This window comes from Anguilla rostrata, chromosome 5 (assembly GCF_018555375.3).
Source record: "Anguilla rostrata isolate EN2019 chromosome 5, ASM1855537v3, whole genome shotgun sequence".
Classification (NCBI taxonomy): Eukaryota; Metazoa; Chordata; class Actinopteri; order Anguilliformes; family Anguillidae; genus Anguilla; species Anguilla rostrata.
This window is the reverse complement of record NC_057937.1, coordinates 16,166,224-16,192,764: the sequence shown is the minus strand read 5'-3', so window position 1 is coordinate 16,192,764 and position 26,541 is coordinate 16,166,224. Positions and strand designations below refer to the sequence as shown.

Genomic DNA, 26,541 nt, shown 5'->3' with positions numbered 1-26,541 from the left:
GTAATAGACACTAGAATGCAAAAAAGAAATACACGCTTCCAGTGTTCACATTTGTCTTTTATTAGCTTGTATATTTTGCTGACAAGCAGCTCAGTTCCTTTAAATTATGATTTAAAGTATTGCTCTGCTTTCATATTGCTCTGTTATACTCTCTCTCAATGCCCTTTTCGGGATAAGATGCCAACATCATCAATCAGAAAAATAAACACATTATTTTGTTTCTAAAAAGAGCTCTCAAGAATACAATCATTCTTCATATGATGTATTCTCCATCGTATATATATACTTTATACATATATATGATACATTTATGGACTGTGCATATACTAATTCAAACATTTAAACATGCAACGTGTTATAATTTGATTGAATGCTGACAATATTGCATCATTACAGTTTCCTTCGACACAAGTACTTCATCAGCAAGCAGTCTGTCACTCCGTATTCCTGGAAGCAAAGCTTTTGGCAGTACAGGTTTACACACCAATTTTGGATGGGCACACACACATACAGTTCAGCACATCGTTCTCTTGCATATCATGCTGTTGTTATTAGTGCAAAGGGCAGATGATTATTTTGCAAATGTTAGCCTATTTTCTCCACGTCGATTGCACGATGCCTACAATGCAGTACCTTTTTCTTTCTAGTGCAAAGATCAAAATATCAAAAAATAAAAATAAGTAGACAGCAAAGTATTAGCAAAAAATGATATGCATCTTAGAGGGAAGGCTCTTGGGATGGGGTATTCACAGGTACACAGACCAATAAATGACATTGAAGAAAAGGAAAGTAAAGGGAAACAAGGCTCGTGCATAAAGGTCGACTCTCTTGGCTGCAGAGGGAATGACAGGTTTGGGTGGGGGCGGCTTCTTGTTGTTCTTGGCCTGGGACTTGCCCAGGGCATTGCTGACCTCAATGGGCTTCCCGTAGCAGTCAAAATTAGACAGTTCGAAATCCCTGGGCAGCGACCCGACGATGCTGAAGTCGTTGGATCGCAGGTCTGACTTGGAAGTGCACACCTTTTTGCACCTGGTTTCTACAACCTGGAGAGCCAAAGCAACCAATCAGAGCAGTGCTGACAAAAGCCATGCCTGGTAATAATAATGGACAGACCAATACATATCATTTTGTATAAATAAGAGGACAGCTCTAGTAGTGGTTTCCTGCATGTTAAAAGCACCAACTGTAAGTCACTGGCTAAAACTATCAGCCAAATGTCTGAATTTGACACAAGCAGCAAGAAGCAGGGCAATGCAGTCAACAGCAGTGTGGGGATACGCGTATGTGAAAAGAACCCGACATTTGAGACCGCGAATTCTTTAAAGAATATAAATCCCTGTTAATCTGCAGCGCATATCATTCGATAGCAAGGGAGAGCAGCGCAGCACACATCTGCGTCTACGCTTTCCTACACAACAGCTGCAGCGTCACACGATTCCCCAGCTTTCCGTTCAGTCGCATCGAACACAGGAGGCCTTGAGATATTTGCAGACTCTGCATATTCGGTTATGGCCTCAATTCATCTGTGAAAACGCACCTTAAACAGTCGCGGGCCCACCATCTGGTGCTAGCGGTGAGAGGCGAGACTTTTCCGGAAGCAATTTTCACTCCGTACCATCATTCATGACCCCTCACTCCTCTGGTTTCTGTTAATTTATATGTAAGCTTTCATTACTGCCAATACAATTTTATATGTAAATCAAGCATGTCTTTTAAAAAAAATATCTGTCATGGACTAACAACGGAAACTTGGCTGCAATCTTTCTTTTTTCCTTTTCAAGCAGGAATTTTCAAGGTGTGTCTTTCTGTCAACAGCTAGAAGGCAAGATGCCGACAGGTGCTTGAGGTGAACTGCTGCATGCGGGGTGTTTACCGCCACAATCATCGTATTTTCTGCAGAAAACAGTCTCCTAAAAAGAAAGAGTGAAATGGAGGACAGGTACAACCGCCAAGCATGAAATCATTCAAATTAAGTGTATTAAGTGGAAGGTTCTGGAGCTTGCAACACAGCGTGTCTTGTCATTACTCATTCCACGCCGCAAGCCTCACAAATGTCAAAGGGTGTTTTTCTTCATCTAAGACATGTCAAAGAAATTTCTGGATATCCTTTTCCTCGTGAAAGGTTTAACGGCACATGTGCAGCTTCTCTTAAAACCCGAAAGTGCCGGAGTAACATGAGTGCGGATTTGCTGTTCACACTATACTAACACGCTTACCGCTGTGTGCTGCCTGGCGCCCGGACAGACGGAAACATCTATCACAGTCACAGCGCGGACGAGCAAACCCCGGATCGTCGCCGCAATTATCTGGTTCCCGGGTCCTGATGGGAAATGTATGCAGTCTTCAATCGCTTAATCAGAGAAGTACCGTACGGGCCTGACGTCTTAGAGCCGCAGGAGGGGGTTGGCATCTAACAGCACCGCTGAGCCGTGTGCAAGCGCTTAGGAAAAGCACCCGGCCTTAGGTTCGAAGAGCTAAGCTAGCTGGAAACGCGGATGACGAAACCGCAGGACTTCTCCCTGGGCTGCGTTATCGAGACCCGCCCTGTCTGTACGTCCACGCGCCGACTCTCCGTGCGCGTTTCACTCGTCACCCGCTCCGATCGATTAACCCCATTAACGGGAGAGACCCGGCGGCCGAAGTCCCGGCTCATTCGCTCTCTTCCCCGCCCTGGCCGGCCGTTTCGTACCGGCGAGCGGGGCGCTCTGGCGACGATCGCGCCCATTTAAATCCCGCTGCCATCATCGCTGCGTGCCATCGGGCCAGGAACAGCGCGCAAGCCGACCGGCTGAGGAGACGAGCAGGACGCTCTGTCCCGTCTATTAGGCTCACGCTGCTAAATGTTACCGTCTTTCGCACGTATTAGCAGAAAGCTAAAATCTGCATGGAACCCAACGTGCTTCTTTGGACTGAAGACAGGATTGGCTTGAATCTTATTGCCATTTTTGTCTTGATCCAGCTAGCTACACTTTTGTGTCTGATCTTTCAGAATGACTATATATGTATGCCCTCACTGGACACGGCAGCAGTTCTTAAGAATGAGGCCAGTACAGAAACCTGGGACGGTCATAAATCACGGATTTTTTTATTTGTCTTGGCCTAAGCCTCAAGGTTCTGTTTAGCATCTCCTCGTAATTGTTCAATGTCATCACCTATTAGCTCTATGGGAGAAGGGCACTGTGTTCTTCCAGGCTGATAAAAATATCCCACAGGCTGTGTGAGAGCATCTGAGAGTACAACATCGTCAAGAACACAGCATGTGGCAAGCAGTGATGCTTGGGGAGGGATGAATGCAGTACCAGAACCGACCACTAGATGGATTCACAGCTATGTTATATTAGCTTCAAAATGGAAGAGAAGGCGGTGTTCAGACACTCTTGAAATGCTATCTTCCTTACTTGTCCCCTGATCTCATGGTGACCTGGAAGTAGCGAATTGGCTGCTATGACAGGAAATCTTTGAATTGTTCAATAAAAATAAAAAAAGAAACAGGATCCACCCTTAGTCGCCTCCTTCTGTGAAACATGCAGTGAATAATCCTAGTATGTATAAGCACGTACAGCTAACATTCCTGACATAATGTGGGCTTAACATGACCGAAATTATGTTTACAACACATTACAGTTAGTCACTTAGTGGTTTTTAGTTTTTTTTTTTTTAGATTTAGTTTTAAAAATAGAGGTGGATACACCAATAAATAAAGAGGAAAATGCCATCAAATCATCCCAATTGGAATTCAGTTGTTCTGATGATTTTGAAGCCGATTCATTTAACACATCTTTGGAATCCGGGAAAGACCAGCCAGAATTGTGGAGCCCTAAAACCAGTGGAAAGAGAACTGCAGTTCCCAGCTACACATTTCAGCTGGTGATGGTCATTTTAAAAAGCATTCTTTATTGTTTCGTTGCACTTCTTTGAAGAACTAATGATGCTGTCAGTCAGACTTTTTTGAACAATCGCAAGATCAGGACCTCCGCAAACAAACGCAATTTAACAATGGAGAATGGTTTCAGAACATAAAACGCACCATTCACTTTAACCTAGTGAGGCACAGCAATGTGCTGCAACAGGTAAGAAGTACCTGAAGAAGTACTGAGTGTAAAACCAAACAGGTCCAGTGCCACTGAACATAAAATCAAATGATAACGGGCCAATGCCACTCACAGAGAGCGCTACTGTGGGCTAAAGCCATTGTACCCCTTAAGAATGGTACTTACCTGAACTGTTTCAGTAACGACCCAATAAAAAAACAGATAAAATCTGCAAGCTGAGACGGTCACTGACCTGCAGCGTGCTGACGTGAATGGGCGTGCCCCCCGTCCCGTTGATGGTGTTGTTTTTGGATGGGGTCTTCCCCTCCGCCTCTTTTTTCTGTGCCAACTTAGCCTTTTCGGCCTCGATCCTCTTGGGGCTGTTGAGCATCACCTGCACCACCGCGTACTCCACCAGGGACCCGAAGCCGTACAGCAGGCAGGCGATCATCCAGATATCGATGGCCTTCACGTACGACACCTTGGGGAGCTCGGAGGCCAGGGAAGTGCACTCGGAAGACAGCGACAGCACCGACAGAATTCCTAAAAGACGGGGCCGAGTGGGGTCGGTCAGCGATCCGGACGAGGGACACCACGTTTGGGAAAACAAGCGATGAGCAAGCCGGCAAGTCATCTAAAGACCTACAAGTGTCCTTCAGTAAGTGCCCTCAAGCCACACGAGCTCACAAAAACACGCGCACGGACACACACAGGCGCACGTGGACACACAGAGACACGGTCAAAGGCAGAGAGAATGGAGAGGATGCGACTGACCTGAGATGAACCCAGTCACCCAGATGGGATGCGTGACTCCGGCGGGAAGCGGGCGGGGCTCGGGGCGGGTGGGCGACGAGACCGACAAAGCAGGGCAACGGGGGAGGAGAGCGGGGGCGGTGGAATGAGAATGGGCGGCCGCTTCGGGAGGAAGCCGCGGCCGGTCGACCGTGGCGGTTGCGGTCGCGATCTCGCCCGCCGGTGCGCTTCCCTTCGGCCCTCAGCATGGAGAGGGCACGGGAGGGTGGGGTAAAGAGGGGGAGGGGGGCGTACCCAGGGGGACTCTGGCTGCACTGGCATCTGGGTTGATCCAGAAGGACAGCCAGGACAGCACCACAATCAGGAGGGTGGGGGCGTACACGCCCATCATGTAGAACCCCACCTGCCTCCGCAGTGTGAAGATCACCTCCACACAGGTGTAGTAACCTGGGAACAAAAACAACAACATCATCCCAGTCTCTGAAAAAATGCAAGGGAACCATGTAGAACCTTTTCAGAATATATAATGCATCCTTCTCTGCACAAGTCTGCAACCCAGCTACTGAAGAACTCCAGGGGTTTACTGGCTCTTGCAGCTTATACACAACCACATAATTGACCAGTTAAATCAGCTGATTACCCATTTAACTCAATTCACCAGGGTCAATGATTTTTGGGTCAATGATTTCTGATTTTAATAAATAAAAACTAGCATAGCCATGTGGCTCTCCAGGACAAGGGTTGCAGGTGTGTTTATCAATGCAACAACAGTGGCACAGTAACATTATTTAATATGTAAGGAACTGAGCTTAAAATCTCTGATGTCTGATGTCACTGTGGGCTATTGCCATTGTACACCTGGCGCATGGTCGTGAACCTTAATTGTTTCAGTAACTATTCAACTGAATAAATGAATATGGAATAATTGGCAAGCTGTACAATGTGACAAGCACAGCCACAGAAGGAATAAATCATCTTAACGTTGCTCATCTTCAACAGAATGAACAGCTGCTGTGTGAGGCCTTGATCAATGGAGTGGAGAATCTTTATCATGTCTAATATATGTGGATCTTATTAAAGTGTGCTTAAGCCTCAGACCTCTATCAATCTGTAACTGACAGGCAGTAGAAAAGACAAAGTAGACATACAATGCAGGACATGTTATATCTATACATATTTCTTGTGAGAATTCTGCATAAGTAAGCATTTTTTTGTATAAATTTTTACGTAAATGGAATATAATGCAATGCACTGTAAAAACAAATTCAAAGATAAAAATACACACTGCAACCAATTATTCTCGCTGACTGTCTAAACAAATGTATACATCAATGGCAGTTCACTCCTAAGTGTCAAACATTGGACACATGTACAATCTGAAGCTGTACCTTATGGCTTTAACAAAAATGACTGGGGGTAATTAAATAATTAAGAGAAGAAATGCCACAAAGTCCCATGCCACAAAATCCCAAAACAAATCAGCCTTTGTTGGGAACCCTTAGCAAGTCTCCTTGTAAGACCTCCAAACCTGGATTTATGAGGTTTAATGAGGACTAGTACATTTTAATTTATTTTATCTTGTCACTTTCCCCACATATTTTATCATTTACCAGGAATCTTTCTTCAGTATTTGAACTAGACATTAACCGTACCTTGGGAATCATTTTTCATACGTTGAACTTTTATGCTGTAATGAGTGTTACAATGACATAAACATCAATTGCTAACCTCGATATCTTTTTGCTTGTTATGACACTCCTCAGATACCTGCATTTTGAAATGATTTTATATTTACAATTTACTCTGTAAAAATAGGACTTGATCGATCGATAGCAACAATAACTGTTATTAATTTTTCCCTTCTGCCATTTGCCTGGGTGTACTTTCCACTGGGGCAGTGAATTACTTGTTTTGCTTCAGAATAAAAACACAGAAAGATGACGCAATGCTTGTCAGCACCAATGCCTTCTGGGTATTTTCTTTGGGTGCTGTCTCAGCTGGGGATTATGTCATGGATGAGCTACGGGGTGAGATCCATCCGAATGTAATCGCTGGAAAAGCTTCATGTGACTATATGCTTGACCTCAAGCCTGCGTTTTCGGTTTTCTGGCAAAACCTTACTTCATAGTTTCTTTAAAAAAATCTAATTTACATGGCGGATAATCTGATTTTCCAGCAGCAAATAAAATGATATAACACAATGAAATGTAATGCAACACACTGAGTTCAGACAGGGAGACACCATTAATATTACAGTGAAATTGTTGAGTTTGTTGGGGATTTGTGGGGTAGATAATTTACAAAGGAATTCTGTGACATTTGTTTTCCTTTGGTGAAAAAAACAAGAGAATTCACTTTCCTTTGAAGCCAGTTCTGTTTAACAGATATAACCCAATGTATCTTCACTTTGGAACAATGTGATCTGTCTAATTTATTTAGAGTAACTTGAATAAAAACAAAAACAATTATTTTAAAATAATTAACATTACAAACAGTTTGCATATACTGCAACTATGTAAATCAATGAAGCATGCATTTCAATGTTAACGAAATGCAATGTAATGTTATTGTCAGTATTACTTGTATTAACATGGTGCAATTTTTCACAAACGACAATGAAAACCTAAAAGACACTGAACCAGAAAAATATAAGCAAATAATTTGGCTATGTACAGTAGAGGCTTTTCTATATTTGTCCAAGTAATTTGGACATGTATTTCTTGGTTTTGCCATCAATTTTGAATTTCCAGATAGGTAGAAGAATGTTTGAATTACTGGCACTGTTACCTATTTTGGGTGGTGAAGGGTGAGGGCGGGTCTCATTTTATAATGCACTTAATTGCAGTGCATGAATCTACTGAATGTAAGTATATATGTACAGAGATACACACGGAGCAATCAAGTGTTCTTAGCCCATCAGAATACAAAATAGTAACAACATGACCCACCTATGAATGCTGAAATAAATCGATTGTATCGAATGTGACAGGTTGAGGAAATGTTTTTGCACTTGGAATGAGCTTCATGTGTCTAGTGTATTGAGGATGGCTGTTATTGGCTGAAAATGAAAATGATGACGGCAATGATGATGAGGATTATGGTGATGGTGTTAATGAGGTGATAGTGGTGGTATCTCATCAGTATTTGCATAAGGAACGGCGCACCAGATAAAAGTCACATACCAGTGCCTTTGTAAAACTTGGTGCAGTTCCCGTATTCGATGTCCTCTTGCTTGATGTCGAACTGAGGCAGAGCGATCTCATCCATCTGCACCGGGTCGCTGGACTGCCACATGAACCGCAGGTCATCCGTTGTGTAGCCGACTGTAAGCACGAGGGGAAGGACACAGCTTGTCTGAGGGCTCGCCAACACTGCACACCGCTAAGAGCAGTCAGGAGCTGCTCTCTCAGCATTATCATCTGAAGCTTACCCTTCCAAGAAAATATGAATTTAACGTTACCTACATTGTCATGATTTAACATAAAGATTTCACTGAAGACAAATCAATTCTTAGTTACAGGGAAAAAAGGACACCTATAAAAAAGCAAGATTGGACATATCCTTGAAGCAAAGACTCATTAATACATGCTTGGCACAGTAGTGTACATCAAACCATGTTTTTTTCCCTGAATTTTTATTTGTCACAGAACTACCCAAGAGGCATACTAAGAATGCATGCCATGACAAGAACTCACCGCTACCAAAGATTTTTAGAATTCACGAGCATGTTCAACTTAACAAGAAGAAAATGCAAATTCTTTTAAAGGAGAGAGGACAGTCTGCTCTCTTTTCGTAGTTTTTAGCTTTAAACAGACAGAAAGGGCAGAGAGGGTAACATCTACAAAATGAATCACAGCTCAGAAGATGTCGTGGCTGGTGACCAAACCCCCGCCCATTCAGGGAACTTTTACATGGCTTAAGAGTAGGCTGCCCTGACGGTGCCACACGTCTTGCTCTTTTGAGGCCAGATGCAGTGATTAGCTGATCATCAAAAGGGCCATTTTGGTAAATTCCAAAGAGGCTAAAAGGTGTTAGCATGAGGGGTTCATTCACAGGGGGATATTCACGCACAGCTTTCCAGCTGCATGTGGCACTTCTGGGTGTCCATGGGAAACAAGGTCAGGTCCAGTGGGCAGGACAGAGTGATAGACAACCTGGAAAATAATGAATAATAATAAACCAACAAGCCATTTCACTGAGAGTCTTACTTCAATGCATAAATCACACTCATTCACACTACCTTGTGTATTTAACCAAAGAGCTGATGCTATACTAGTATTTATTTTAAAGGACAGTGGACAGGCCACCCTTCTTTCAGACAGAGAAGAGATGACAGCTCAGAAGGTGATTACATCTAAACAATATATCCGTCAAGCAGAGATTTTTAGTTGGTTTCTACATTTCATGAATCATTCATTGTGTATAACTACATATTATACACATATGCCATAGTGACAATCCAGGCTGTTGTGATGTCAATGTTTCCAAAAGCACAAAATCCCCTGGGTTAACAATTCTCCTTAGTATATAAATCATGAATATTTATGCAGTAAAGCAAATGTCAAATTTGCATAAGAAGGTTGGTAGTTTCCCTGTCTATAGTTGTAGGTTACAGTATAGCCAGCATTACACAGTAGCGTTATGATCAAACATCAGTTACTCTATCACAATAGAGCCCAAAATCATCACAGCATGCAAGATGTTTGCGCCAATCACACCCAACAAAAAACCCAACACAATTCCCATTCCATCCACCCTGTGCAAGTGCTAAATGAAACAGGGTTAAGAATACCAACCTCAGTCATACTCAATTGAAAATCTACTAAGAAATCCTACCTCATGCTAATGAGCACGTCACCATTGCGGAAGATGAAGAGCAGGATGTTCTCTTGCGTGACATCGTGGAAGTTTGCGTTTTTCTCATTGGCGAAGAAGAGGTCAGGCTTCCAGAGGCAATTGAACATCTTGGGGTCCACGGTGAGGGAGTCAGATTTGAAGTCCGTGGGCAACCTCAGCCTGGGGTCGTTCCACCTCTGCCTCAGGAAAATGTTAACTCTGTAATCCTGGATAAAGGTGAAGGCAAGAAGAGGCCATGTCCAAAACTTCATTCATCAAACAATATATAAGCCCTTACTTCATTGAAATACTATAATGCAATACACTGTAAATGTACATTTTGAAAAACATAATGATGATAATAATATATGTTGACATTTATTTCACAAAATATGGCATTTACATATTTTCCAATATATTGTAAAGAGTCACCATATATTCATAATATATTTCCTTTAATATAGTTTCACATATATTGCATTTCTGTCAGGGCAATACTACTGCACATGCACTGTTCTCTTCAACCACTTTTTTTACATAGCTGGATATTTGCTGGAACGATTCAGAAAAAGACAGAAAACATTTTGCTCCATGTGAATCTGGCCCCCAGGAAGAGGCAGTTGGGAAGAATGCTGCTCTACGCTCAAGTGCTTTCCTCTAAGAAAAACTGACAATGAAAAATGAAGGCGATTCCATTCTGGCACAAACTTAACCAGCAGGTGAAAAAACTGGCACAGCTAGACTCTTGCTGCATACAGGAATTATACCAGGGTCTCAAAAAAATGAAACAAAACAAAACAGCAGAAACGGTGGAAAACAAGTCCGGGGGAAAATGTCTGGGCCTTGAAGACCAGGCCCTGAGAGAAAAGCCTCCTTGCAGGATTCAGGCACAGACACACAGCTGGTGTTTATCAGGGTCCTCGTGTGTGCCACTCTCTCAGTAACACCTTCCTGCGCCTGCACTTCAGCCAGGAATACAAATGGCTGTGTGTCTGCAGGGTTCAAAGTTTACCTACACATCGGCGACACGGCGTGGAAAAAAAAACAAGCCTTCATTAGCGCTAATTGGGCTGAGCAGTTTTCAACCGCGACACAGAAATCCACGAAGTTGCACTCGTTAGCACTTTTATTCTGGTTTTCACTTACATATGGGGGGGGGGAATTGTAAAGGGGAAAGAAAAAAAAGACTTTGTTTGGTTCAGGGAAAAAAGTCAAACAACCCTAATTCAGTCCTGCAGCTGCTTACTATGTTGCTGAGGGTCACTGCTAGTCAACTGCAGTGACCTCGGCACTGATGAAAAAACTGTCACTGACACCATCTTGGTGGAGAGATCACTCATTACTGTCCACAAGATGCAAAATGAGAAGCATATTATTTTACCCACAATATTTGTACATTTGAGCTTATTCCTGAATGACTAAAATGAGTAATTTTGATGTACATGTAGATAACAAAAAAAGCAGATGACATTCTTTGGCCATAATAGTTGTGGAAAATACCACCACATCAAGATTTTTTCCACCCTGTACTAGATGTGTATGTGTATGCTTCATATTGTGGGACCGCAGCACAGATGCAGTGTTATCGTGAAGACTGGTAATCGCCCCATCTCTTAAGGCCCACATTAATACTGAGTCTCAGAATTTAATTACAGAGGGATTATTTAAAGCAGCAGTGAGATGGCAAGGACAAAAAGCACTCAGTAATGTTTCCTCATCTTCTTTTCATTTCATTAAAATTTGCTTGAGTTTAGCTGTGCAAGAGACCAGCAGTTTCCATCTGAAGGCAGCTGCACCTGAACACTTGCGAATAGCAGATTTATTGCTGAACACAGCTGATGACATTAATTGTGTATGTTAAAGAATGGCCAGGAAACAAAATTCCTGTTTCTATTGTATTTTCCCGAAATAAAATCCATCAGTGTCGGTGGCAACGCATGGAAAAATGTACTTCTACAATAGTCAGCAAAATGTTTTAAAAACATGCTAATAAAGCATTGGTTTTATGTGGCCTACTTTAGTCAAGTACGAAGGGATTAAAACATAAAAAACAGAGACATAAAAATGTTACAATGATAAAAGAAAAGCAATATTTTAAGTACACAAAGTGGCCACTGCAATTTAGAAATAAAATATTACTGTTGTAATTACGGTGACTGTCATCATCGCTATCAACTGCTTGTATTAATAATGCACACATTTTTAACATATTGTAGTACATTCTATTTCAGTAAGAGTCAGGTTTCCCTTTGCGGTTAACCTTTCTTCCCTTGCTCAACATCTGCGTGCAAATGGAGCACGTAAGGAGCTGAACGTTTAATGGGTTCTCTATTATTTGACACATCACCGACTCAAAAAGAATAATGCTCTTAGGTGATTATCCTGGGGACCACCATTGCTGGAATTTTTAAATGACCACATGCTGTGCAGTAGAATATCAGTGCTCAGATTCATTTTTTGGTGCCAGGACTTGCAAAGCATGTATCACCACTCAACATTTGCACAGTAAAGGGGTCAGTTTTAAATCAACTCTAATAGAGTACATTTTACTCTGATAGAGTAAATGTGATCTGCTTAACTCATATAAAGTCTGTTAGAGTTGACAAAACGCATTTTATTGGGTATCAGCATATTGTGACTTGATAGCAGCTAGGCCCCACAGTAAACTTAGAATGTTGTGTATCCATCCACCAGTTAAAGAAAACATATTGACACATCACTGTTATTTCAGATTGTGGCCACCAACATCCTAAATATATATATTTGCATGCTGTTAACCAAACCATCATTGAAATAGAGACTGCATATTTATATTCGAGGGAAACCGCTCTTACCATGGTGGTTTCTTGGATCGAGCCGAAGCTGTTTATGAAGATGTTCACTTTGGCTTCCACTGGAATACCTAGAAATTGAAAGTTGAAATGGGAACAATATTTCCCAGTTTAAAAACAGCATAATGGCCAATTCAAGTAGGCTTCAGATTTTATTCATAGAGAGAATGAACTTAAAAGTAGTTATGCATGATATACTGACACATTCACATTAATATTACAATATACAAGAAGCTACAGAGTAGAATGATATGTAAGGAATGAGATATGAATCTGTTTGATTACACTCCACATAAATACTGTATGGCCTGGCCATAAATCCACCAAATCATTCTTTATTTAAAAAATTAAATCAACATCCCAGATAATCATTCATTCATTATATAATGCCATCTAGTTAAAACACATATGGCTAAATTGGGACATGTTCTGGACAATGCACTGGGCAATGTTCTAAGATTCAACTTCTGTGCAGGAAAATCCCAGAAATGCAAAACCACATAAACATACACAAAAGATAACTGTTTACTTAAACAATTTTTTAAAAACTTAAAAGTATGGACAGTGGTTGCATGCAATATTATTAAGTATATTTGACTTCAGCTGATTAAGTACTTGTACAAATGAAGGTCACAGGCAAAAATATGCAATATCAGATTTTACCTTAATGCACAAAAATAACTTGCCTTTAAAATTCGGCCGAATTCTGGGATCGTAAGTGACCAGTAGCCTGTTCAGGATGTTACTTGTTGTATTCTCTGGGACTCGTGCAAGATCTTCTGCTGATAACTGTCTGTGGCAGTTCAACAGACAAACTCAAATTCAATGTATACTGCCCTGAAGGTTAATAGCAACTCAAATAGCACAGCTTCAGCATGAGAAAACAACTCATGGAGGACATTAATTTTGTTTTAGCATCAGGATCAAGGACAATCAATTCAAGTTAAAAGCACTCGATCAGGGTTTATTTTACACAGAATGTTTTGTTGCGCAAAGATTTATGAGTTATTGTTATCCTTTCAGATTTATTTTTGTAAAAATGAATGGGGTTTGTTTTGCCTTTGAGGGAAGCTAGAGTTGTGCCCCACATATAGCCAAGGTGAGCTAACGAAAAAGTAGCATTAACCTGGTGAACACCAGTCAAATCTGCCCTTGGCAAAAGGACAGGGAACAAATACAAGCCACATGGGTCGCACTTCCAATGGTGCCCTTCCAAGGTTGACCGAAATAGCACTCCCTTAAAGCTTTGCCAAAGAATTTAATAAAAAGATATTCAGTATACAATTGCACACTGTCCATCTGATTAAAACTGGCAAGATGAGCGGGGTACTTTCAAGTCATGTGTAAAAATGTGCTGTTCCCATGATCAAAGCATAGCCGTCACATTTTACAAAGAGCTCACGCGCCAATAAACTTTTCATTCGAATGGTCTGACAGGCCAAGGCCCAAAACTGGACTGGAACCAATTTTTTCATGCTCAGAAACAAAAATGTTATTGTGAGCTATATAAAAATCGCTATGATGTACCAATCCAAAACTTTCCATTTGATTTGATTTCCAGGTTAAAAAAAAAAAAAAACCATGCACCATTACCAGAAAATCTAGTTACGTGAAATACGAACACTACTTAACAGGCATGACAAGTATCTGGAAAAAACATAATATTACAATCTTTCAATCTAAAAAAAAGTTTACAATTGCTTTTAAATAAAATTACAATAATATTGTGATTATACTGTTGGTTGGAAGCAGTTTTCACTTTTAAATTGAACTCAGGGTCAGAAATAGGCAAAGGGGAATAAATCCTAGACTTGCACATTGGAAAATAAAAGAGGATTTCAGAAGCAAAGGATTATCCCAGAATTAACAGATCACAGACTCAGAATAATCACAGACACAATAATGTTTTGTTTTCATTTTTTGGATTATTAATGCATGAGCTGCTACAAATGGACCCAAGAATAACTTTTAATATTATTTTATCCAGAATTAGAAAAAAATTACATTTACACAGACACAATACTTTTTTTGACTGAGCAGAGAGCTAGAGAGTATGTTTCTTATGATGAACTCTGACTTAAAAAAAAAAACAAAAAAAAAAAACCTTAAGGGTAAGGCGATGCTTGTGAAAAATATCTCGTAGTTTGCTGGGTTCATATCATGATCATCTCCTTCACCACTGCATAGACATCCATGAATTTGAATGCATATAGGTAACGGAAGCAAGGGCCAAAAATGGGAACCATTACAACTATCATATACTGCTGGAATTGACACATGCAGAAAGGCTTTTGGCAATTATGATAATCCAGTGGATTCTGAAAATAAATAAAATAAAAAATAAAAATCTCTAAAGTCTAAAGTTTACAACTGAATTTACAGCACTCAATATTCTGTCTTCCCTTATGGAATCAGAATAGGCTGTAGTATATTTCAAACAACTGAAATACCTGAAATCGAAAGCAATTTGCTTATTTTCCTACATATTATGAAGTGTTGCAATATCCTTTCTGATCTTAATAATATATTTTACTTCAATATGTTGCAGTATATTGCATTTCCATATGAGTATCATAATCATGCACTAGAGTCACATCACATAAAAGGACAGTCCACAGACAACAAACCATTAACATAAGCATAATACTCCTGATCCCAAGTAATTTAATTCAAACTTGAACACTTACGAAGGGCAGACAACCTTCCTCCCTTTCTTGGATGATTTTACTTTGGCAGATGCCTCCATCACAGACAAGACAAGGACAAGGACAAGGACGAGGGCAATCTCCATAGCCCTCATATTGGAAAATGTAAACTGCAAAGGAATAAAAAAAAAAGAACAAAGATTTAAAACAAACAAATGCCAGATTTGGTGTATTCAAAACATTTGCAAAGAGACTTGGTCTACTGATTCAAATAAAATCAGTGTAAAAGTTAAATGAAACGTCACAAAAAGACATATCATAGCAGGCAACATTTCCTTGTGGTGGACACATTTTCCCTGTGAAACATGATTACTCTCCACAGCTATTTTCCACACTCTACTGCTGTACAGGTAGCAGTGTTGCCAACTTGGTGTGGCCAGATCTAAAGATCATTACATCATTCCATGCCCCTCCTCCAAATAGCTATCCTTATCAATTCCTCTATTTTCCCTGGGAAATCTGGCAAGTGTGCGTAACTTTAAATTCACCGGGGACTCTTTGGTTACATCATTTTTTTATAATCAGGTTATTAAATCACATAACATTTTCCAGGAAACTTATATGAAAACAAACAGTTCTAAGGATCCTAAAAAAGTTAAAGTAACTCTTCATGTTGCTTTCTCAAAAAATCAATCACGTGATAAAATCTAAGAAATACCACAACAGCCAGTTTTGTGTACGGGTATAGGGTACCTAAGCAGTAGCATTATTAACAAATATCAGCATTGTGTTTTACAACACGTTCAGTTCACTGTCACGAAAACCTAATAACGAAGTTAAAGTTATCTTGGATGACGAAACCAGTAGGTCCAACTTCCATGCTTACCTACGTGTAGATTTTCCGTAATAAAGATGTCAATATTTATGATTTACAATCAAATACGACATGTACGTTAAATCCAAACTCTTGGATCAATATATTTTGAGTATGGTGCCATTATAAATCCAGAATATAAGATGACAATCCTCATCCTTCGTATGTCAACAATGCAAAGATCCGCGTCACATTATTATTATCCTTAGCATGCGTAGCACAGCCACACAGCAAGCAGACGCACATATATCCCGAATCACCATAATGACATCCTCACATCTGCCTAGATCTACGAACCACCAAAGTCACGTACACTCGCATCGTTCGTATATAAAGGTAATACGTTGACAAAATTATCCACCGCTATGACAGACTGGGTAGGAGATTGCGGAACTACAGTGAAGCAAAGCTCAAACGCAATTTCGCATCATGGTGCTGCAGAAAACACATTTCACACATTAAAAAAAAAAAATTCAATAGGTTTTATATTAGAATGTACTTACCACTTAACCTAGGGAAACATTAGCTATATACTGTATTGCATGTGTCCCAGTGGGCAACGTTATTTGTAACCCCCTGTACTGCTCTACTTAAGGATGCAAAAGATGGAGTCCGTGCTTGCCATGTACCTGTCCTATCACATGCGCAGTAGCTTCAAAGCTATGGAAAATCACTGTCTCGGTCTTGCGCACAAGCAATTTAACTGTCCAGACCGGGATGAAAGCATGACCGTTCTGCGGGGTCAACTGCCCGTTTTTTCAATTGAGCTGTTTGGCGATCTAATTTTATTTAAACCGTGATAAAGTGTCCTCGAGATAGGGAATTTCTAAGGTCAATTACTGAAGGAATACATGAGCCACATGTAGATGTCACTTCATTTAGACTAAACCTTGACCCTCATCCTTGTAGAATACGTATTTAGAAACTGTACAGAAACCATTTTAACACAACAGTTCCATCACTTCATTTACACAAAACTCTGACCCCCATCCTTGTAGAATACTTATTTAGAAACTTCTCAGAAATGATTTGAACTAGAAAATTATTAGAAAATTAATAGGGAATGAGCTTTCTAACAGGTAAATTTAGCACAACTTTGCATCAATAGTAAGCTACTGTACTGTACCTCAGTGGTTCCCGTCCCAAGGAATGGAGTCTACATTAAATCTTAATTCTATATTTCAATCACAATTGAATTTTCAGTTACAAACATTTGATATCAAACACACATTTACAACTATATTTTACATACAGCTATGAAGCAATAATGCATTTTCTAATGCAACATCATGTTATGACCTAAGATGCTAACAGCTATTTTATTTTGCCTTTGTATTTCCTAAAGTTAAGGAAAATGGTTAACTTTAGAAAAAGTTAGAAAAAACAGGATGAGAAACATTTTGTTTGAAAATGGCCTTCATCAGTTTAAGAGTGATTGTGTGTCTCTTTTGAGCAGAGTGCAAAACAATGTATATTTCCTTCAAGTATGTGTACATGTATAATCACAAAATAAGAAGTACCCGAGTTAAATGTTCCATTAAAAATAACATATAACTTCTTTTAAAATTAAATTCATTTTCTATTACCCATACATCTTTTCTTAAAATTCACCTGTACACTTAATCAGTAACACCAGAACAAACTGTAGTTTGTTCAATAGTCAAACATATTGTATTTCAAGCTTAACCAGAAATACTTCAGTGTCATGTAGCAATGAACGAAATATCCTTTAAGCACCTACTCACCCCTAACATAAGTTTGATTCCAATAATATACTGTAATCCAGAAACAGACATTTCATTCTTACCAAAATAAGCTACTTTATCTTAATTCCTCTCTTTTCTCACACATCCATCCATGTAAATCCATGATTCATGATGATAAACCTCTTTTTCATTTATTTTTTCTGCTGTTTTCACCTCCTCACCAGCATATGGTTCTAAAAACAAACACAAAGGAGGAACCCAGGGGGATGGAACGGCATGGATGCAACCAAACTGTAATCTGCCCCCCGCCTAATCAAATGCAGAGAGTGGCCGACTGCCAGCTTTCTCTGCAGCGGGGCGACCCAGCACTGCAGGACTGCCACTCTAACAGCCGTCAGTGCCTCTGAGGAAATGAGCACTAAGTGCCGTCTGTCTGTTATGAGGAGGCACATGCACCCTCATAAGAGAACGAACACAGAAGACACAGTCCCTGCCCCCCAAAGAAAAAAACACACAGTAAAATGTTCAATGTTGAGTCAACACTGAGAATACACTTTACTCTGGTAGACTACAGTTTATGCCTCGTGAGACTCATATGAACTGTCAAGAGTTATACAGCCATTAAACAGTACAACTTCCGATTATCTGATCATTCGGATACTGTTAAATGGAGGCTGAGCAGCCTACTGTGCCTATCCGAATGATCAGATAATCAGAAGGGGTGCTGTTTAATGGCTGTATTTCGCACAATATAATGGCTACAGCACTAATCAGAAGCAGCCTTTTTAGCAATTTTCTTTCAAATGAATCTGCTATAGCAGAATGACTTTGTCATTTGTATTCTGTGCCACCTCCAGAAAGTGGTGTGAGATGGTGCCTTTCAGAATTCTGTGACATTTGTCAGTTTTCATGCCGGTATTTCACTTCATACAAAGGACCAGGTAGTCTAACTAAGGACCGCTAGTACAGTACACTGTTATTTGGAGCACAAATCCATTTTCGGGTCATTATACATGCAGGCATTGGGTGGAAGCGAGTAGAATTAATGCAGTCATGCATTCACCCTGTCATCCACCATGCAAAGATAACAATTGGTTCAAAGGTCTGACTGATGTGCGAGGGCTTATCTTCAGGCAGAACGGGGCGCGATCATTCGGGGAAGTCAAATTATTTTCTTGAAGTAAATGATTTCAGATTGGGTTTTTCTTGAGCTCTAGCTGATCCACACATTATATGAATGTCCACTCTATATAAAAAGAGTGGACATTCATACAATGTGAAGGTACAGGAAGATGGGCTGACAGGCATTCTAAAAGAAGGAAGATTGAGAGGTGACATGCTATTTGTTCACATACAGTATTAGATACACAGCATTATACATACATATGGCAAGATATTCAGGGATATAGAAATTATTTATGTTCTCACAGTACCTGATTAAGCACCTTCTGTGCCCACACCATTTTGTAATTGTTGTGCATTATGTAACAGATAACAGACCACCAATAACGTATTCTAAGCTTCTGTTTACCTAGTTATCTCATATTAATTTTGCATATCAATATTCTATAGCAGGTAGAGCTGAAATTACTCTCAGTGTTAGATCACAGAGGTGTTCCCCGTACACACACACACACACACACACACACACACTTCAATGTTGGACTCTGTAAGGAAATGACTATTTGTGGGAGATTAATAGAATTAATAGAATTAAATTTAATGACACTTTGTAACATGAATCCCCAAAGATGGTACTGTTCGTTGATATTTTCTGAGAGACTGTGAGATCTGGATGTCCCATTTGAGCCCTTCTGTTTTACTGCCTGTAGCTATATGCCACAACCTGCTCTCCAGCACAGCTGATTTCCCTCTCCTCAATTTGCACGATACTGTAAATTAGACTTGAGATAGAGTGTGATGGCTAAAAATGTATGTGCATTGGAGTACGGTGAAATATTTGTTTCTTATTCAACATATTTTATTCAACTGAATTGGATTGAATATCTGTGTTTAACCCTCACAGACCAAACGCAAACAAATAAGAACCATGTTAATCATGTTCAGTGGAAAATACATAGACACTACTGTAGGTAGACAGATAATTAAATACAGTAATACACTGTATAACAGGATGTGACATCAGGCTAGAACCAGTCTCCTTTATTTCAGCTACTCAGGTTCATATAGAAGTCACATTTTTAGCGGCATTGGTGAGACATGGGGGGTTCCCTCTCAACTGAGAACATATTTTATGCAAAGTATTCATTCGCGCAGAAGGCACATGTGGAGCATTGCCAGCATCTGAGTCTTTTCATGGCTTCCATGCTAGGAAAAATCATGCATTAGTAATCACATTTGTTATATAAGTAGACAATGACAGATACCATGCCCTCCAAAGCATGGGAATAGTACAGTGAAATTTGTTATTTTTGCTATGTAAGGAATTTGGATTTGAGATGAAAAGATGAATATGAGACAAAAGTCAGATGATCAGTTTTTATCTTGCATGCGTATATGTTTTACCATTTTACCCAAACAGCTTTTGTGTTGAGTCTGCCCATTTTCAAGTGTGCACGTTAACGGATGAACTTTAGATTTTTACCTTGAAAATGTTATAAAATAATCATGCTAAGGCATATCTATGATGCACTTCCTTTATGTATTTTGCCAAATGAAAATGCACCTTCACCTGTATTTGTTATTCTAAAACATGTTTGGTACGTTTCTGGGCATGGTGTTCTTTTCTGTGTGGGGAGGGGTGGGTGTAGCTACAGAGCTGCGGAGTGTTTGTTGCTAGCTAGCCAGACCTCATTCAAGAACTAGAGCTAACCTTGGAATGACTTTTCCTTGATGACGTCAGCTGAAGTTTGCTAAGGGGATGAAAAGCAGTATGGAGCTGGCTTGTTTTCTGTTGAACCTACAAGTAATATTACCTTTAGCTATCCAGCTAGGGTCACCAGATGTCCGGTTTTTTGACTGGAACGTCCAGTTTTCAAATTATTTGTAATGTTTTATGGTCCTGACTGGATAATGCAATATCCGGTCTAAGTAATTGATGGAAAAACATTTACCAGTAGTTTCTAATGAATTTGTGTGTCTGTGACTCAGTTGGTTGGGAACTTGGGGATGAGTGGGTGGGGTTGAAGACTGAGAAGGAGACTTACTTGATTTTAAACAGGACCATATCGAAGCTAAAACAATCTGGCATAGTATATAAATCAGAGCAATAGTCTAATATTTGGTTGCATAGCCTTTAAATGCATTAACTGTATCAAGTTTATGACCCATTGACATCACTAATGGTTTGGTATCTTCTTTGGAAAAGCCTTTCCAGGCATCCTCTGCAGCTGCTTTCAGTTGATTTCTGTTTCAGGAGGTTTTTGTCTGCAGTTTCCCAGCAAGTGAAATGCATGCTTGATTGGATTCAAATCAGGAGACTGACTTGGCCAGTCCAAAACCTTCTACTTTTCCCCACTGATGAATAATTTGTTTGCAAAGGCAGTGTGTTAGGGGTCATTGTCTTGCTGCAGGATGAAGTACCAGCTGTTGAGGTTGGAGGAATTTCTTTGTACAAAACCAGAAAAAGGTTTTGTCTGTACACTTCTGAATCCATCCTACTTCTGCCATTCTCTGTTACATCATCAAAAAACATGAGTGAGCATATTTTTCTGTTTCAGAAGCAGCCATTCATACCGGATTATGGGCTGTATCTTCCTTTCTCCACACTTTTGGCTTTCCATCAATTTGGTAACTATTTTAACTTTTGTCTCATCTGTCAATAAAACTTTGTTCCAGACTCTTCTGGTTCATCTCTGTATTTATTTTTTTTTGGCAAATTCTAATTTGGTCTTTAGGTGGTTGCAGGTGATGAGAGGTTTGCATCTTGCAATGTAGCCTCTATAATTCTGCCCTCAAAATCTTCTGCATAGAGTGACTTGAGATTTTCTGCCCTCTGACTAAGCAGGTGATGTCACTGACCTTTGTTTTATGGTTTTTTTTTTTCCACAGCTCATCGGATTTGTTTGTCATCAACTGTGGCTGTCTTCCTTGACCACATGTGGTTTCTTTCTATTTCAATACTTTTCAAGCTGCAGTGCTTGATATATACCGTTTCTGTCCTTTTTAATGGATTATTCTGCCCTCTCAGTTTACAGATTGGTTGTTTCTCAGCCATAGATAGTTCTCTGATCTTCATGATAGCGTATCCCTCTGACTCCAAATGCAATCTCCACAGATGAAAACAAAGGCTAAAACACTCAAAACTTGCTGAAACTGATATTTTATGTGTGAACAATCCATGCAAAAGGAAACACCTGAGTAACAGTTAACACCTCCAAGTCATCCATTAATTTACTCTCACACAGCTGAAAATGGGGGTACCCCACACAAAAACACACACCTTTTAACAAATGCTTCCTCATCATGAGAACCCGTAGAGAGAGACTGTAGCTTATGGAGACCACCAGGTGTCTCTAGCCTCTAAGCAAAATATCAGTTGAAAACTCAAGGGTTTCATAATTGGTATATATGGAGCCAGAAATTCAGCTTCTAGATTATTAGAACATTACATATTGCAATTATCTGTGGTATATGTTTATTATAATTTAGTACCAGGGGGAAAAAAACAAGCATTATGACAAAGAAAATATAAATCAAGCCCTATTTTTAAACATCTTCCTTGTGATACAGGAAGTTCAATCTGATACACTTGAACTACGTAGTAAGTCGAACAATTATCCTCATGATTATTCTCAAGGTTGCACTTCACTAAGCCAGTGACACCAAGCAAGGAACCATGTTATTGTTTAGAACGCTGCAGCCATTGAAATCTGACCACATACTAATCCATGAGGAACACTGTTCAAATTATGCAGAATTTGATTTAATCATTGTTGCTATGCTGATCTATGCTATACTGTATACAGAACATGGTCATGTAATTCTGATGCATGTGTCTGTAGAACATACAAATAAATCAACTTTTAAATCTAATCATATCTAGCTAATTTTCAACAAATACATTTTTTCTGTAAATATTAATGATTGGCAGTCAAAACCTAGATATGTTCTGTCCAGTGTTTCAGAGATTTATCTAATTCCGTTGTAGTTTTTCCATTTAATTACTCTTGTGAGTTTACAAGACCACCAAGGCAAAAAGTAGCCAAGCAGTCCCAAGAAGACAAAATATCAGCTTCAGATAAAAACATTAAAAAAAAAATAAAATAAAATAAAATAAAAAAAAAAAAACAAGGTGGCCTGACAGCTGCCACAGTCCCTGGAGTGCAACTTAATACTTTCTGTTACACAAATGTTTGGGATCTTACACAAAGAACACATACATCTAAACGTGACTGTCAAATCAGTTTATTTTTAAGAAGATACATCACTGCATAGAACACTAGTTTGCTACCCATCATATTAAGTAACATTTTTTTAAACTTTTCATCTTATGAAGTTATCCAATTTCCTGACAAACATTAATTGTTGAACCATGGATCTGAAAACTGGACCAGTAAACACAAATCTTTAAGTAATTATTAAGCGTCCTCTTTATTTGGTTTGTGCCAAATGAACTTTGCTTGAGATTATTTTTCAAACACTTCTTCAATTCACACAGAAAACAGCATTCTTAAAATATCAACTAAATTAATTTGAAACTCACCTTCGGTATACACATCAAATAATAACTGAACAACTCTAGGTACTCTTTATGTCTACAACTGAATTTGGGACTAAGTGTACATATTTCTCAATCACCTAGCAAGCTATAAGAACACATTTTTAATACTGGAAATAGGCTTTCTTAACTGCATATTAAGCGACTGTATGGATGAATGCTTAAGATAGTTGCCACTGGAACTTTGCTCTCTTAAAAAGTGATAGTGAGTGGTACAGAGAACAGGGAAGGATTTTATGCTGAAGTCTTAGCTTTAACAAGTCCCAACTATGCAGATAGTGACTGAATGAATTTAAATAATCATAAGTCTTTCCTCTCATTAAATGGTTCAAGAAAGGTTAAGGTCTGTGCCCAGTCTAACGGCAATATGATGCCTGTAATATCATTTTGGGTAGTAAATTTAAGCAAGAGATTTTAGTCTTACACCAGTGGTTCCTAAGTGGTGGGTCCAGACCCAGGAGTGGGTCATGGGAAGGGTTGAGGAAGGTCGGCAGACAAAACGAATTAACTTCCTTTAGATAATGCATTTTCTATTGATAATCACAGCAATAAAAATAAGCAGTGCACCTGTTACAGTACATGCACTTTTCCAGCAAGTTTAAATGCATTTTTCAGAATATATATATACATACATATATATATATATATATATATATATATATATATATATATATATATATATATATATAAAACCTTTGGAAATAAATGTTTGCAGGATACAATTCAATCAGATATAAGGGAGTTTGCAGGTTCAGGGAGTAAACAGAAAATGTAACTGGGAGTAAGCAAGCTGCTAAATCACCTTGAAAGTTCAGTAAAAGAATTACCTATTTTCTGCCGTGGATTAAACAGCATTGTCATCCCCCCAAATGAAGTCATGCAGAAACTGAATCTAGGGCAATAATTTCACTGTATTATCAACGTATAAATCTTGATATTGTCAACTACATTGTCCTCCATATCGTATTCTTGGAAAGCTGAGTATGAGCTTTGGTCCCAAAATGTGCAGTGTTAAATCAACTCCTTATTGGACTCATATGTAGCCTACTCTGTAAGAGCTGAATTAACAGTGGACATTTTACTCTGAGAGCTGTCACAGCCTGATAACTCTATACTTTTGTTTATGGCAATGAGGACTCTAAATGATATTATAGGTGCGATGTATAGATTTTTTTTTGTTGACAATTCCACTCTTAAAACCAACAGATCTTTTGAATAGTCTGTTTTTTTTTTTTTTTTTACAGTTAGAAACAGAAACTTGCTATAGTGAGAAAAACATACAAGACTAATTTTACCATTATGCACCTGAATTACATACATCTTAGAATATATTAGAGCTATGTGATTTAACTCGGTGGCTTGGGCAGCAACTGCACGGTTAACGCTTCCCTGGGGGGAGTTTCCTTCGCTCCAAAGTTTGACTTTATGTGTAGCACCTGTTGAATCGCCAGTTGGCAGTCTTCGTTCTCACAAGATTCAGCAGGGACCCTGTCGAGTCAGCGCTGCCTCTTAATTCTGTGTGCTATACATGGGATCAGACTTTACACAACAACTCAGACTGCGCGGGATCACACGGATATTCTGGCAGATACCCTTACCTAAAGCGCGAAACACATCTCTGGTTGGAATGCCTGGCTCGTAAAGTACTTGCAAGCGCCGGGACTCCAGGGCTAGGAAGAAACAGCAAACTACATGGGAAGTGTCTTACCTAAAGAACCACCCACTCGGAGACGAGTATATTTCTCTTGGATAAAAACTATTCGAATCAGCACGGGATTACTTTAATTGCACCGCGCTTCACCACGCCTGTCATTAAGGCTACTGTACATCGCAATGTACAGCTGGCAAATCGGCATACAATAGCAGCTCATTTTGTTTGCAAAAGTTGAAGTAAACTTTCCAAACGTTGACAGGTGCCCCTAGTGTGCATCCTGCTCTGGTTCTGAGCGGACCCGAAAGTTTATCATCGTCGTTTTTAAAAAGTCTATGGGTGCACTATATAATAAAATGTAATTTATTAATAGCCTGTTTTTTAATGACAGAAATACACTTCTGGATGGGATTATGTCGATGCTACTTCTTATTGATCTCCAACAGATGTTTCCGAATATAGATAACCGCTTTCTTCCAAAGGTCGCATGGTAAATTCAATAGAAGAAACGACAGTCCTGAAGTGCACACTCGCCGTTTATATTAATCCCAAATGATCCTGTCATTATTGTTCCTCTTTGCATCGTCTGTCCAACAACATGGATCGCAAGCCGAGTCAAGCGTCAGCAGCAAGCTCCCCCATACACCAATGAAGCAGCAAAATGGTAAGCAGATGTATGATCTCATGTTATTTTGGACAATAACGTATACCGTTTTTTTAACGCATGGTTCAGTGGTCAATTTATAAGGAGTGCACGGTACACCCCCCGGCATTGGAGTTGTTAATGCCTATGAATGGACGCTTCTTGTTCTGTGAGAACTGCGTAAACCTGCGGAGGAAATGGAAATTACTTAAAGCTTTCAAGTGAAGGCCGAAAAGTGTGTGCAGAACGGCCTCTCTGATCGCATGTCTCTGGAGAGCAGGTTCCAGTTTAACTGTTAAAAGGCTTCTTTCATGCCGAGCGAACAGCCCCAGGCTGTGTAATTTGTTTACCTTCTGAACTCTTGCTGAGTTACAGTTCATTTCCCTCAACCAGTTTCGTCACCGACTTTAGTGAACTTAGCTGCGTCCTAATTAACTGCACGACTTTGATGTGTTTCATTATATAAAATGATTCGCCTGTAGTAATTCGTATTTAATGTTTCCTGGTTACCTGAAGGCATTTATTGGCGTGTGGTTGTGAGACCTCTGCGGATGCCTTCCGGTCAGAATGAACTTTTCTTTCATTTTAAAACTAGAGGTTTTATAACAAAATGAAAGAACATTTAACCCCTGAATGCGTCATCAACCACATGCCTTCACCTGCTTTCTGCATTTTGAAGTTTATGCGTTATATCAAGTTCTCATATCAAGTTCACACAGCAAGGCATCTATGGATTTTCTTATTTTATTAGTTTTCCCACTTTAAATCGCATTTTCACATGAAATAGGAAAATCGCTTGAATGTATACAGTAAAGTCTCAATATTATTTAGTGTAACAAAGTTTAGGCGTTGGTATGAGTCAAAATGGAATATTATAGCATGCTGTAAACA

The 26,541-nt window shown here is 39.5% G+C and overlaps 2 protein-coding genes across 3 annotated transcripts in view; one reads left to right on the top strand and one right to left on the bottom strand.

The window, feature by feature from the left end:
- Window positions 1–36: 36 nt before the first annotated feature.
- LOC135254831 (glycine receptor subunit beta-like) lies at window positions 37–17,949 on the bottom strand. 2 transcript variants are annotated; one of them, XM_064335362.1, is made up of 10 exons: window positions 17,778–17,949; window positions 15,139–15,266; window positions 13,138–13,244; window positions 12,455–12,522; window positions 9,621–9,847; window positions 8,856–8,938; window positions 7,967–8,107; window positions 5,079–5,231; window positions 4,285–4,574; window positions 37–1,043 (listed from the first exon to the last, which is right to left on the bottom strand). In XM_064335362.1, the coding sequence occupies exons 2-10, from the start codon at window positions 15,249–15,251 to the stop codon at window positions 747–749; spliced, it is 1,479 nt and encodes a 492-aa protein (XP_064191432.1). In that variant the 5' UTR covers window positions 15,252–15,266; window positions 17,778–17,949; the 3' UTR covers window positions 37–746. The 2 variants fall into 2 exon arrangements, with proteins under 2 accessions (XP_064191432.1, XP_064191431.1); XM_064335361.1 differs by lacking the exon at window positions 17,778–17,949 and adding an exon at window positions 16,474–16,640.
- Window positions 17,950–24,788: 6,839 nt separating this feature from the next.
- The window catches only part of LOC135254830 (platelet-derived growth factor C-like), a 37,333-nt gene continuing 35,580 nt past the window's right edge, over window positions 24,789–26,541 (top strand). Inside the window, exon 1 of the mRNA XM_064335360.1 lies at window positions 24,789–25,671. Coding sequence (XP_064191430.1) covers window positions 25,560–25,671 — 112 coding nt within the window. The 5' untranslated portion in view covers window positions 24,789–25,559. The remainder of the gene's footprint in view (window positions 25,672–26,541) is intronic.